The sequence below is a fragment of the Coturnix japonica genome, chromosome 19 (assembly GCF_054131305.1).
Source record: "Coturnix japonica strain WE chromosome 19, WE-NBRP24, whole genome shotgun sequence".
NCBI classification, from domain to species: Eukaryota; Metazoa; Chordata; class Aves; order Galliformes; family Phasianidae; genus Coturnix; species Coturnix japonica.
Genome location: NC_140681.1, coordinates 12,378,146 through 12,392,015, shown reverse-complemented (window position 1 = coordinate 12,392,015; position 13,870 = coordinate 12,378,146). Strand labels below are relative to the sequence as shown.

The 13,870-nt window shown below is 50.3% G+C and overlaps 1 protein-coding gene across 1 annotated transcript; it reads left to right on the top strand.

Annotated features, from left to right (window-relative positions):
• Positions 1-686: 686 nt before the first annotated feature.
• RBM38 (RNA binding motif protein 38) lies at positions 687-13,376 on the top strand. Its single transcript, XM_032448554.2, has 4 exons — positions 687-1,034; positions 1,415-1,538; positions 2,130-2,184; positions 11,854-13,376. The coding sequence occupies exons 1-4, from the start codon at positions 867-869 to the stop codon at positions 12,152-12,154; spliced, it is 648 nt and encodes a 215-aa protein (XP_032304445.2). The 5' UTR covers positions 687-866; the 3' UTR covers positions 12,155-13,376.
• Positions 13,377-13,870: the final 494 nt, after the last annotated feature.

The following is a 13,870-nucleotide window of genomic DNA, read 5'->3' as shown; positions in this document are numbered from 1 at the left end:
TGATGGAACCCTCCTTGTTCAGAGGGTGCTGCTGTGGGATGTGGGCTGTGCTGGCCCAGCTCCATCTGCCTTTGCTGTAAATCAGTGGAAAGGTGTCCCAGCATTAAGGTCTGGGGCTTTAGGAATGAAAAGCTCAGCGGCTTTCCTTTCTTCTTTAGAGCCACGGAAGCAGCGCGAGAACAAATATTAATGAATAACGACAGAGCGCAGACCTCAATGCATTCCTTTCTCTTGAAATAACTGCCTTTTCTCCGTGGGCTCTGCAGAAGAAACGTCTATAGAGGCCGAGTCTGTTCAGAAGCCAAAGGATGGACTCAGACCCTGAAGGGTTTCTCCCTAAAATGTTACCCCTGCGTTTATCAACAATAGCTCCCTGCTCTACCCCACACTAAGGCCATCATCATAATGATCATCGCGGCTGACGGAGTCCCGGGGGTGCGGTGCTGTGCGGGGAACCTCGCAGTCCAACACGAGGAGGCAGCGGCGCGTCCGAGGCGGGTTGTGTGGCGGCAACCAGCTCCAGCCCTCCCACCTTCTTTCTTTCTCTCCCTCCCTCCATCCGTGGCCGCTGTCGGTGCCCGTCGGGCGCAGTGCCGGACTACGCGCCCCGAGCGGCTCTGCGCGGTGCGGCGCGGGGCGGGGCCGGGCGCGGCCCTACAAAGGCGGCGGAGCGGAGCGGGGCCGATACTCACCGGCACCGGAGGGAGGGGAGGGCGGGCGGCGACCGCGCTGATGGGACAAAGCGCGGCCATGAGCCCGCTGTAGGCCGCTGGGAGCCGCCGCCGCCGCCTCCAAGGAGGGACGGAGGGAGGGAGGGGGTTCTGGCCGCGGGTGGATGCCGGTTGCGGCCGGCAGCGCCCGGCACCATGCACACCGTGCAGAAGGACACCACCTTCACCAAGATCTTCGTCGGGGGGCTGCCCTACCACACCACCGACTCCTCCCTCAGGAAGTACTTCGAAGTCTTCGGGGACATCGAGGAGGCGGTGGTGATCACCGACCGGCAGACGGGCAAATCCCGGGGATACGGCTTTGTAAGTGCTGCTCCAACTCTGCGCTCCGGGCCGGGATGCGAGAGGGCGAGGAGTGCGGAGCGGAGCGATGCCGGGATCGCTCTGCAGCCCCCGCCCGCTGTTCCCCTTCCTTGCTCCGCGTCCCCCAAAGTTGGGGTGCAGGGACCGGCCCCTCTAAGCGCCTGCGGAGCACCGGGAAAGTGGTGTAGAGCTGCAGGCTGAGTGCGGCTCGTTTGGGGGCCGAGCGCATGGGGAGCTCCGAGCAGCGGAGCTGGAGCCGGAGCCGGAGCTGGAGCCGAGCGCCCGACCGAAGCGAGGCGGAAAACAAAGCGGTCCGGGCGGCTGTTGGCGGAGCGCTCGCTAAGCGCTGTCGCTCCAAACAACGCGGTTTGTCCTTCCAGGTGACCATGGCAGACAGAGCCGCGGCTGAGAGAGCGTGCAAAGATCCCAACCCCATCATCGATGGCAGGAAAGCGAACGTGAACCTGGCTTATCTGGGAGCAAAGCCGAGGAGCATTCAAACCGGTGAGGAGCCCGAGAGGTCCGCCCCTCTCTCTGTTAGGACGGCTGTGGCTCGGGAAGCAGCGCTGCGGCTGATTTGGCCGCCTGCCTGCCCGGCCCTGGGTGCTGCTGACGGAGGACGCGCTGTAGTCGCGTTCCCTCTGTGCCGTATCCACTTACCGTACCTGTTACACCAGCACAGCGCACCCAAGTTCATGTAACTGAGTTACAGCCCTTCCCTTCCACGGCCGATCTGTTTTCCTGCTCTCCCCTCCGTTACGTCACCGTTAGCACTGAGATCCATTTCATCGTTTTGCCCTCGGGTTTAATTGTACCCGGTGCCTGGCAGTAGATGGGGTGCTGTGCCTGTTGTCTGCACTGATAACTGTGCTATAACCGCGCTCATACACTGTCCTTTAACCTCAACTCCCATCTGCTGTGTGCTGTGTATCCAAATGAACTTGCTTCTGAATGGGGCTCTAAGTTTGCTCACACATCAGCACACAAAATGGATGTGTATGTGGCGTGGTCCAATGTTCTGTGTGTGTGTGTGGTGATCCAGAGGGCACAGTGAGGACCATTCGGTCACATTGTTCTCCTGAATGTATTTTTCAGGTTTCACCATAGGTGTGCAGCAGCTCCACCCCGCCTTCATTCAGAGACCCTTTGGGTAAGTGGATGTGTTTCTTAGCAGTCAGTTGGAAATGAGATCCACAAAGCAGCTTCCTTGTCATTTAAAATGCATCAGCTCGGGAGCGGGGAGTCGCAGCAGCTGTTGTCGGTGCTGGGGGAGCTTTATTTCTGGTGGAGGCTTCAGAAGTGTTGTGCATTTGTCAGCTTGCAGATCATTCCCAAAGATCCTCCTTTATCCTCAGTGAGTCTCAGTCATTGCAAACCCGGCGCTGCTCTGCCAGCTTCAAGAATTCACGACAATTCAGATACGTGGAAAATAGTTTCTCTGTTGTAGTACTTGAGGTGTCAAAGCAATTAAGCAAATTCTGTTCTCATGCTTCTCGAATAAGAGCTGCTTCCTCTGCGCCGTTTCCCACGTAATAGTGCTTGGGGTACAGTTTTATCCTAGAAAACAAATTGCATTGGAAACAAAGTCTGTTACTTAATGAAAGTAACACTAGGTCAAAAATTGATTTTGGACAGATGTTATACAAGGCTTGAATAGTCTGCAAAAGTGGGCTTTTGTCTGCTGTTTTCAATAGCTTATACCATCCCTGCTCGGTTAGAAAAGTCCTCTTTTTATACATCTAATAGGATCTGGCAGCTGCTCGGGAAAAGACAAGTGTGCTTCACGAGAACAATAGTGACTGTCATACTGCCTTCATTTAACTGTTTAATGATTGATGCCGTTCCTTTTCTGCGCCATTTCAGAAAGTGAATATTGATAAGGTTTTTTATTATTATTTTCTAAGAGCATTAAGAAAGTAGTGCATTTTTTAAGGCTTTTGAGCACCTCTCTGTTGTGCTTTTTATGTGGCTAATAGAAATAGATGGGATTTTGGCCTTTGTCAACAGAAATATTTCATCCCTTCCCCGTTCTCTGTTCGTAGCGTTTCTTTTGCCTTTTTTGAGGGGTGAGGGGGAAGAAAAAAGACAAGCTAACAACGAAACAGAAACTTGTGCTGCTCTGCTCTCATGCCTGCAGTTGCCAACTGCCTGGGTAATCTCATTGCACTGAGTTTATGGGGACACGAGGCCGTGTTGCCACAATATGTGCGCTGTGTATGGCTCAAACATGCCAGTTTTCATCAGTGGTCACGGCGCTGTCGGAAGGACTTGAAGAACATTCTGTCGTGAAACGAAGAGGAGGTTTTTATGTGGGAGAGCCACAGTAGCACTGATAGAGAAGCTGCTGTTCTTCAGGAGCGATGGGAGCTGCAGCAGCTTTTGGAGCGTTGGAGGTGGGCAGCATCTCTGAGATGTGAGCAGCAGAGGCTTTCCAAAGTGCTGTTCCTGTGTGTGCCTCCCAGCAGCCACAGCTGTGGATAATGTGGCTTTTCTTTTTGAGCAGCTCACTTTTTAGCTTCAAACCCAGAAGAATGTGGGATCAAGTGAGTAGGTGTTCCCTGTGATCCAGGCGGCTACTGTTCCAGTTCTTGGTTTCATCATTAAGCCAGCAGAGCCGCACTTAGCGCATGCAGCAGAGAGCACTATAAATTATTTATCAGTTGCCAAGAGACAGGAACCAGGAGAGCGGAGGGGTGGGAGGGGAGGGGATTATATATCGTTATTTGCAAGCATCGGTAAACATGAATTTCATTGCATTCAGTCACCTCTGGAGCAGAATGGTTAGAAATGTGGGTTTGGCAGAACGTGGAGCCGTTTACCTGAGCACCACGGCTGGGGCTGTTCTGTGGTTTCTGAGCACAGCATCAGGTGCTCAGTCAAGCAGTGGGGCTTGGCTGTCAGTTTCCCCTTTGTGTTGTCAGTAGATCAGCAGAAACAAGAGCCTGCTGGGCTCTGCTCTCATATTCCTTTGAACTCACAATGTCCTTTGTCCTCTGTGGGATCTGAGGATGGATGAGGAGTTTATTGGGGTCCAGCAGTCTTTGGAAGTGTGGCCAACTCTCTGTTGCCCATTTGCTGTCCATGTTGTGGAGCTAATCCTGGTCTTCCCCAAGCAGACCCTGCTGTTATCTCTGCTTTGCTGCACACGAGGTGTTGTGGGGTTCTCCCCCCATCCCTTCTGTCTCTGCAAAGTCTTTGCATCCAGGGATTGCCATACAGGTTCCAAGAGAGGATTGTTTATGGGATGAGGGGTGTTACGTGTGCAAACTGGATGTGGCAAGAAAGAAATGAATGAACGACCCATGATCTATAAGGCAGTTAGATAAGAGAAAACAAGCCACAGAATGCAGGTTTTTTGGTAAAACTTGAATGGAAATTATGATGAAAGTTACCCAAACATTACTAAAGATTATTTATAAACCGAAGGCTTCCCCACAGCCCCAGGGACCCAAATGCAGCTGTAAATATTGCCTGGGGTATGCGGAACAGAAAGAGAAACCATGAGGAGCCTCTCTCCTTCCTCCTGCTGTCCTGGCAGGGGAGGAGGCACACGCGCAGCAGACAGCGCGGAGTCGGTAGTAAATCCTGTTTTGAAAGTAGTCTCTGGGCTGTGGTAACTGGAGATCTTAACAGTAATGTGAGGTGAGGGATGTAGCTGTGTCAGGGTGACTTGGAGAGCTGGTCTCTGGGGTTAGGGAAGCAGCCCTGGGCCTGGGGGCTCAGTCTGTGGCTTGTAGGTTGCACTTGGCTTGGAGGCAGGTGGGAATGCCACAGCATTTTCCTGTGGTTACCAGCCAACATGGAGCTGTGTTTCTGTGACCAGAGGATGGGAAAACTCTTCAGATGGACTGATGTCTTACTGCAGAAATGGCCCTTTAAAGAAATTTTGAGGAATATCTGAAGCATCTTTGGAAGCTGCTAAGGGTACATGCATAGGACTCTTGACCAGGAGTGCTGGTGATGTGGCAGAGCTGCCCTTTGTCCCCACTGTGGTCCTCTTATCTGGGAGATTCAGGTTGAGGTTTTCAAGATGTATGTAGCTGTGGGACTGAGGGACCTGGTTATGTGGGGTGGGTCAATAGTTGGACTCAGTAGTCTTAGAGGTCTTTTCTAGCCATAATGATTCTGTGACCCCAGTTCCCCAGGTTGCCTTGAGCCCTGCAGGGAGGGGGATTCCCTGGTTCTCCTCTTCCCAGCCTTGCTCTCAGCTCTGTATGCAGGCGGTGCATGGCAGCTGCATTCCTGTGGCTGTGCCTCAGCAAATGAGTTATCTGTGTGGGAGATCTACCAGTGGCTGAGTAAGTGACTGAGCTCTTGGAAACTTTCAGCTGTCTCTTGCAGCAGTATCCAGCTCTTTCCATATCTGCACATGAGATGTTGCTCCAGAGACTTCACCTCCCATCCTTCTGCAGTTGCTTATTTTGCTGACCCGTGGTCCCAGGCAACACTGGGAATGGTTAAATCTCTGTGATTTTGACATTTCATGCATTGGTCCTGCTGCAGTGGGATGTGGAGGAGGTCCCTCTCTGTGTCAGCCCACCCTCCCTTGCAGCTGCTTATCCTTAAAACTTCTCCACTGTGTTAAAATCGAATAGAAACTAACTTTCATCTTTCAGTGGTTGTGCTGGCAGAGGCGCAGGCTGCCCTTGCTCTGTTCATGCTGACAGCTGGCACCCCCAGCTCAGCCTTCCATTGCACCACGTCCTGCTGCAGGACCCCCGGCTGCTCTGCTGCTCCTGTGGGGCAGACTCACCCAGCACCTGTTGTGTGTCGCGTGCCAATAACATGAAAACTTTGGGGGGGGGTTGATTTCCTAAGAAACACTCAAGTTTGCTTTCCGAATGGCTTCAGCTGCCAGTTCTCAGGCACGCTTACTGCTATTCAGACCAAAAGCTTCCCAGGCAGGAAGAATTCTTCTTTTCTTTTGCTGTTTTTAAGAATAGACTTGTAGTTATAAATGGATCTGAAACTAAGACATCTACTTCAGGATGGTAAATGCTGGTACTGGGGCCAAGGCCTTGGTGCTGTTGTTTTGGATGCAGTTTTCTCGTGTTCTGCATCTTGATAGAAGACGAAAAGAGAGCACAGCCTGATATACTGACTGTACACGTGGCTGTACTGCTGGGGTGCTGAGCTCAGGGCAGTGCTGGACCTTTCCTAGGGACTGAGCTGTTGATTCAGGCTTCACCTTGCCATTCTGATGTGTGTGAAGGGGGAGCAAGGCTGAGCTGGCCCTGGTTTAGTCTCATTAACACGTGGCTCAAGCTGTGCCCTCTCCTCTGCGTGGCTCTGTTGGTGGATTTGCTGTTCTCCCTCCCAAAGCAGCAGCAGCAGCAACCCAAGTCCTTTCCCCCAGCTACAAGGAGCTGAGGAGCAGCAGATGTAAGCCTGTCCTCTTCTGATCCATTGCCACTTTAATCCCAGTGCAGCAGATTTGTGCACGTGCCTGAGTTTTCAGAGCAGCCCAGCCTGTTCCTGATCTCATCTCTCTTGAGCTCAGCTGCTGGCTGCTGGTCCCTAACTGTGCTATTAAACACATGCCCAGTAACTCGAATGACAAACGCAGCTCTGACCAGCCTGCTTCTGAGCTGGGGACACCGTGAGGGAACAGTTGTGCTGATAATTTGGTAGCAAGGACACTGGGTCACTTCTAAACATGACTTATATAAAGAACTCGTTCCCCACAGATGGAGCAGGCTGCATACCAGAGCTAAATATACTTTATGATCACAAAAGATGAAAAGTCCTGGACCTCAGAGTTAAAACTCACTCTCCTAGTTCTTAATTTCTTGATCCTGTAAACAGGATCACACTGACCCTGATTCCCTGCGTGTGTCAGCTCTGCTGTGCCCTTGTTGGGGGTTTGGATAGTCACTGAGGGCACAGCTGGCAAGAGAGGGACCCCAAAACACTTGAAACTCTGCATTATCTATTTCTGATAAAAGAAAACCTATTATTTCATTGCTGCTTCAAAATATTTTTCAGATCCAAGAAAGAACTTTGATAAATGTATGAAATTTTAATTAAATAGCAATGGAAAGAATAATATAAAAAGGAGTCTGCTAAAAATGGACTTAGTAAATGTAGGCAGCTTAATATGTACATTATAATCAAGCTTGTCAGGTACTGGAGAAGACTTTAAAGATGTTTCTGCAGCTTTTGCTCCTTCCCAAATTGCAGAAGAATGTGGCAAAGCTCAGGTAAAAATGGAATTCCCTCAAAGCCATTAGTTTTCCTCCTGTCTGGACACAATGAATATATGTATGACACAATGAATCCTACTGGCTTTCTCTCCTTGATGCTGCAGGTGGCTGAGGTGAAGAGTTTGCTGCTGTGTCTGTCACTTTGTGTCTGTTTTGGCTGTGCTGATAACTCTGGATTGCTGACCAGCTGCGGATAAACTTCCACATGGCTTTTTCCTTGGTGCTGGATGGCTCTTGTTTCAGGCTGATCTTATCTCCACCTCCGCTACCTGAGTTGGTTTCCAGCCTGCTTCTCCTGAACTATTTTTGGTTTGGCCGTGTCCCTTTGTTTGGGATTAGCACCGATCTTCCTTTTCCTTGTGGCTGTGTGGGAGGCGAGACACAGAGGATAAAGCAGAGAATGGTTGAGTCTGGTTGACTGGTGGTGGAGCTCAGGATGTTACTCCCAGGCTCTAGGTCAAGAATAAGGATTAGATCATGGTGAGGAGATGCATTCTGCTCTTTGGTAGGCATCCTCTTTGTTTTTTGCTCTGCACTGGGTGCTTCCTGATGGAGGTGTAGGAGGCATTTAGTTTTCCTTGTTGCTGTGAGATCCACCTTCATTAGTTTGCATCACAAAGCCAGGATAAGCTCGTGCTGTGAAATTAAGGCATCGCGGGGCTGTGTGAGGTTCTCGGCTACTGCGGTGCTCCCTGATCCCTGCGGTTTTCTTTTCTCCTTATAAAACAGAGTTAGTTTGAAATCATAAATACTCCACGTTGGCATTTGTATTTCATAAGCAATGGTCCTGGGGGGGCTCAGCAATCAGAAGGGGTTATCACTGAATCCTACAGCGTACTCACATCTTCCCCTGTACTGATTCCTGCCTGGGACAGTCTGTGACATCAGGCTGCTCCTCAGCCATTGCCATCAGCACACTGAGGTCCTGTGGCAGCCGAGCAGGAAACCCAGTTGTGAACCTGTTTCCAAAGGACTAGAGGAGGAAGAGCAGAAGGCAGACAGGCAAATTAGTTGTAAGATGAGCAGAATTTTTCTTTGTTTTTCTTTATTTCCTTTTTTGGTGCTGATTTGTGTTTGTGTCGCAGTACAGCAGGCAGGGGTGCACACACAGCCACAGTGCTGCAGGGTTCACCCTCCTCTGTTTGGAATCTGGCTGATGAGGCAGAAGCCATTGACATTTCAATGCATACTTTAATAGGGACATTTCAGGAATCAGAAGTTTGTCATGTCAGTATTTGAAGCCCTGCCCGCGTCAGTAAATGCTGATGGACTGCACAGCGGTTGGTGCAGAATCAGTGTCCCAGTCTGCATCAAACCATTCTGCATCATGTTTGGATTTGTGAGCAGGACTTGAATTTGTTGCATGGGTTAAAGCACCCGGGCAGCACCTCAAGGTGATGTGTACCATCTTGGGGTTGTCCTTCAGGAATGTTGTTCCTGGGGCATCAGCCATGGCAGGATGTATCTGTACATCACTAACACCACGGTGCTGTTGCAGCACTTCAGCCAGGGGTTTTCTCAGAGCAACTTTGGTCTGATGCACTTAGACTCATGAGTCCACTTCAAAATCTCTCTTCAGACCTGTCACCCAGGCTATTGTTGGACGTGTTATATCTGCACAGGCAGTTTTTATGTGGCTGTGGTCCTACCTACCAGCTGGAGCCCAGCATCCTGTGATATCACTGCTGATGCTGCATACCCAGAGGTCTCAAACACAGCCATCTGTCCTGGCATCACGTGTTGGGGTCGTGTGGGTGTCTGTGTAGCAGCTGACGGGTCAACTCTGGTGGAAATGGAGGCCAAATTCCTGGGGTCGAATGCTGCACTTTGTGCCTGCAGTGGTGGACAGAAAGGGCTCTGTTTCTTTTATCCTTCAAGGAACAAATGGCTGGCCACGGCAGTGGTGTTTGTATGCTGATCTGTGAGGCTGCCAAGAGCCCTGTGCCCCTTCTTGTTTCCCAAGTGTTTGTGTGATGCCGTGTCCCTCCTGGCAGAGGGCTGCACTTGTCTCCCACCTTGGCAAAGGCAGCTCTTGTGTGGCTGGCAGAGCTTGAGGGAGCCGGGAGCTCCAGCTCTCCTAGACCTTGTGATTCTTGCTGGGCCTTCACCCACCATGACCACCAGTGCCATCAGCATCTGCTGCATCTGCGGGTGGGGGCAGTGGGGGTGGTGGCAATTGCTGCTCTCCTGGGTGATGTTTCCTACTTGTGCTGTGCATTCTGGATGAAGTTCCCTTCTGACTTGCAGGGCCTGTTGTGGAGATGAGGAAAGCTGCAGGGAGGAAGGGAAGTGATATGAACACATCTCGTTGTGGAGATGTTCAAGTTACAGTTTGCTGATTTTTAGAAGAATGCAGCACTCCAAAGGAGGGGTATAGGGTGTGTTTTTTTATGAAAGATTTTCAAATATAGCAAAGGAGGGAAAGGTGTTTCAAGACCTTCTACAGCTGCTAAATGCAGCCAGCAGTTAACTTCACGGCGCTGTACTGGTTTTGTCGTCTTTGTAGCTGCAAGTAATCCAAATGACCTTATCTTGGGTTGGGTTATCTTGACTGAGGAAGGAAGGACTCACCATCTGTCTGCTAATTCAGAAGCCCAAACTCCATAATATCTGTAGTGAATTTCCTATAGCTAAATGCTAGAAACACAGACCAGAAGAGCCTTCCCTTTGCACCGAACATGATGCTGGAGTTGCAGTGTGTTTTTTCAGTGTGTTAAACTGACGTATGATGTGTGCCTGTGCATGCATTGGGCTGGGATTTATTTCTGGAAGCAGAGTACAAGAATACTTATTGTCTTGTTAGCTAATGGTGCTTTTTATTCAAAGAGGCATTGAAGAGATGGGAATTGTCCTTGCTGAGGAAGTAGTAGTGTAGGATGTTGCAGGCTCGCTGTCTCTTTGGAGCGTGCTCCAAGAGGAGCCGTGCGCTTAGAGGCAGCCCCCAGAGCATGCATCACAAGGGGGGTTGTTCTGATGGATTTCCCAGATGCTGTCAGCCCAGCCGGGTCATTCCACAGGCAAAGGCTCGATGGCTGAGCCCAAGGAAGAGGCGCCTGCTGCTGCAACCCGATGCGGGTGTGGGATGTTGAGCCTGAGGTCTGAGCTCTGGCAGGAGCTTCAGATTCAACCATGCTGGTCTTAATTTGGATCACAACTGCAACAAAAATGATTCAGTGAATGTCTGTCACCTCATTTCATTCTTGTTAGTCACTGGCTGATATTGGGTACTGTGTATTTCTGGACTGAAGGGCTGTGAGCTCCCTCTCTGTACAGCTCTGAAAGTGGACATTGCATTTAATCAGCCAGACGGGGAGGTGCTGCTCCCCACCATGCGTCCTGCCCCCAGCCTGGTGCTGCTCCTCTGGGCCTTTCACCTGAGGATGCTGATTTCAGAGGCAGAGCTGCTGAGAAGGGGAAGGATAACAATCATTCTCTCCTAATGCAAATTGCGTAAAGAAAAAAGTGTGTGCAAGTGGCAAAACAAGAGAAAGATCAGATAATGTGTGTGCTTATTTGGGGGAAGCCTTTCTTCTGCCTGTAGAGCAGGTGAAAGCATCCAGTGCTGGCTGGAGAGCAAATGGGAGCAGCCCCATAGCTGCTGGCAGGGGCAGCCCCAGGGCTCTGCAGGCACCAGCTGAGGCCCCAGGCAGCACCCAGATGGGGTGAGGGAGGTGAGAGACCCTGCAGAAGCTTCCAGGCCATGGCTGGGGCAGCACATGGAGTTCTGCTGCCCTATTTCTGACAGGGATCAAATGGACGAGTGGGTCCCTGAGCAGCTGAGCTCCGCTTTGCAAAGCGCTTCAGGCATGCGGCAGCCTGCAGTGTGTGAAAAGCCTGTGGGAGGCTTTTAAAAGTGGTCCTGTTTGAAAATGCGCTGTCACACATCCACACAAAAGTCCCCCAAATGCTTGAATCTGTTTAAGCACTGTGCAGAGTTATACCTTGGTTTTTGTTTGCCAAAGCAAGTGGAGTTTGGGGCTGGGGATAAGGAGCTGTCTGGGGGATGTCTGTGGGTCACTGCTGTCACTCAGTGCATCATGGCAGCCCGATGGAGAGCCCTTCCATATGGCAGGCACCTCCTGGGGCATGGGGCTCTGCTTTTTGGTTGTAACGTGCTGTCGGCTACTATTTTGGCAGCCCCAGATCTTTCCATGGGCCTTTCCTTGGCTGTTTTTATTTATTTATTCACTTATTTATTAACTCCTTATTAGCAGTTCCTAACAAATGAGTAGGCAGTCCTGCATTAAGCATCCTCAGGATGGTTCAGTCTGTGTATGGCTCAGTTCCTGCTGGCAGAAGCTCGAGGTGCAGACCTGGAGCACTGCAGGGGGTTCTGACCCAGCAGCCACCAAAGAGCATTACTGGGGGAAAAAAAAACAACAGAAAGAATATCTCCTGTTTTACAACAAACACCTTGTAGCATTGCCCTAAACATCCCATGTTGTGGAAACACCGGCCTAAATGTGTGCTAACTGATAACAGCAGGGAAGGCCCATGGCTGTTCCCAGCACAGCCATGATGGGGCATGGGGAGGGAGCATGGAGCTGCAGGACATGGTGGCAGGTGGGAGCATGTGGGCCGGACCCCTCACTGACCTTCTCTCTTTGCTCCCGCAGACTCACGCCTCACTATGTTTACCCCCAAGCTATCATTCAGCCCAGCGTGGTGATCCCCACCCCCGTGCAGTCCATTGCGTCTCCCTACATCGACTACACCGCCGCCAGCCAAGCCTACTCCCAGTACACCACAGCTGCCTATGACCAGTACCCCTACGCTGCCTCTCCCGCTGCAGGCTTTGTGGGATATGGCTACACGGGCACAGTGCAGCCCCCCATCACCGCCAGCACCCCGGCAGCGCCCGCCACCGCCTTTGTGCAGTACCAGCCCCAGCAGCTGCAGCCCGACCGCATGCAGTGAGACTGCACTGCTGGGACAGTCTTTTGAGATGAAAGGATACAACGAGGACAACAAAAGCAACAGCAAAAGAAAAACAAGAAAACAACAAAAAAAGAACCACCAAGATGCAAAAAAAACCCACAACCCCAAAGCAAAAAAACAAGGAAGAAAAACCAAGTCACCCTGCTCCCGTGTCCCGTTTCTTTAGGTGCATAGCAATACCTAAGCTATTTATAGTGTTACGGGCGAACTCAAACCCTCGCAGTCTGGCTGTGCTGATGAAGAAGGACTTGGGGTCAATTTGTCAATCCAGACAGATCCGTGTTTTGAAGATGTTCTTAAAGTGACTGAAATGATTCACAGGAGAACTCGGGCTCCTTGTACACGGCGCAGTCTGCTTCCATCACCTGTGGGCTTCTTTCTGCCTCCCCCCCCCCCTCCATCCCTCCTCATTGAACCTGCAGTCTTCTTATTTACCGTTGGTGTGCAGAGGTACTCGGAGAACGTGGAGAAAAGCAATCTTATTTTTTTGGTTGTACAAAAACTTTGTAATACTCAGAGATGCCTTACGGGGAAAAAAAAAAGAAAAAAAGAAAAAAAAAAGAAAAAAAAAGAAAAACTATTTTTTAATATTTATTGCGATTTTATTCGCATGAGCTGTGAATTGCAGACAGAAGAATAGTAGTAAGTATCTGCCTTGTTTAATTCTCGTTTTACTAAATTATTGTACGTAGTTCAAAGTTCCTCAGTAATTGCTGAATCACTTCAACTTGCAGGAGGGGGAATAGCAGCTCCAAGGAGAGCTGGATATTCCTTTAGTCAACGCACTGTACTATTTTCTTATTGTAATTGTTACTCTGTTAAGATTATCTCAAATTTAGGTATATTTTTAAAATGCAAAAAAAAAAAAAAAACAACAAAAAAAACCAACCCAACCCTACACCAAACCACCGCGAATACGGAACCTTTTGTCTACTTGAGTAGATCTTTTGTTACGATGCTGCAAACTATGGAGACATTTACAGTATTTATGTCAGAGACTGGGGGCTGTTGGCCAGCAAAGCTTAGGAGAACAGCAAGAGTGGAGCAAAAGGAAGAAGGGTGTTACGTCGCTGAACAAATGAGTAAACGCGACCTTTTTATGCTTATAATGCAACAGCCAAATAAAGAGAGAGAACGGGCAATGTAAGTTAAGTGCATTTCTACAAAGAACAGCAATAAACTATTTTAACTTTTAAAATGATTGGATGCTGTTACGGAGTCGTTTGCTTGGCTGGAGTGCGTCAGGGCATATCAAACCGAGCTGTTGCAGCTGGCCTCTGTCTGTGATGTGCCAGGGTGAGACCTCAACCCAGCGCTGTGTTGTGTGGTCTCTGCCTGGGTACAGCATGCACTGCTTGTTGCTCTGTGTCTCCCCTGTCACCCGTGGCTCTCAGCAGTTGGGGCTTTCTGAGCTTTGGGAGCATCGTGCTGGGGCTGTGTGGTCTCTGATGCTCACACCCAGCACTGGGTATTGAGCACAGCTAGCCTGCCTGGAGCAGGGCAGATGGGTGCTGAGCCTGTGCAGCAGTGCTTACACCTCAGTGCAAAGCCAGGCAGCTGCAATCCCACCTCAGCCCACAGCTCTCAGGTCTCCTGTGCATTGCTCATATGGCCACGTGTGACTTGACCTCACTGACCTGCTTTAGAAATTTGTTTTTCAAAATTTGAAAATTAGAAATTTCCAATATTCGTTTT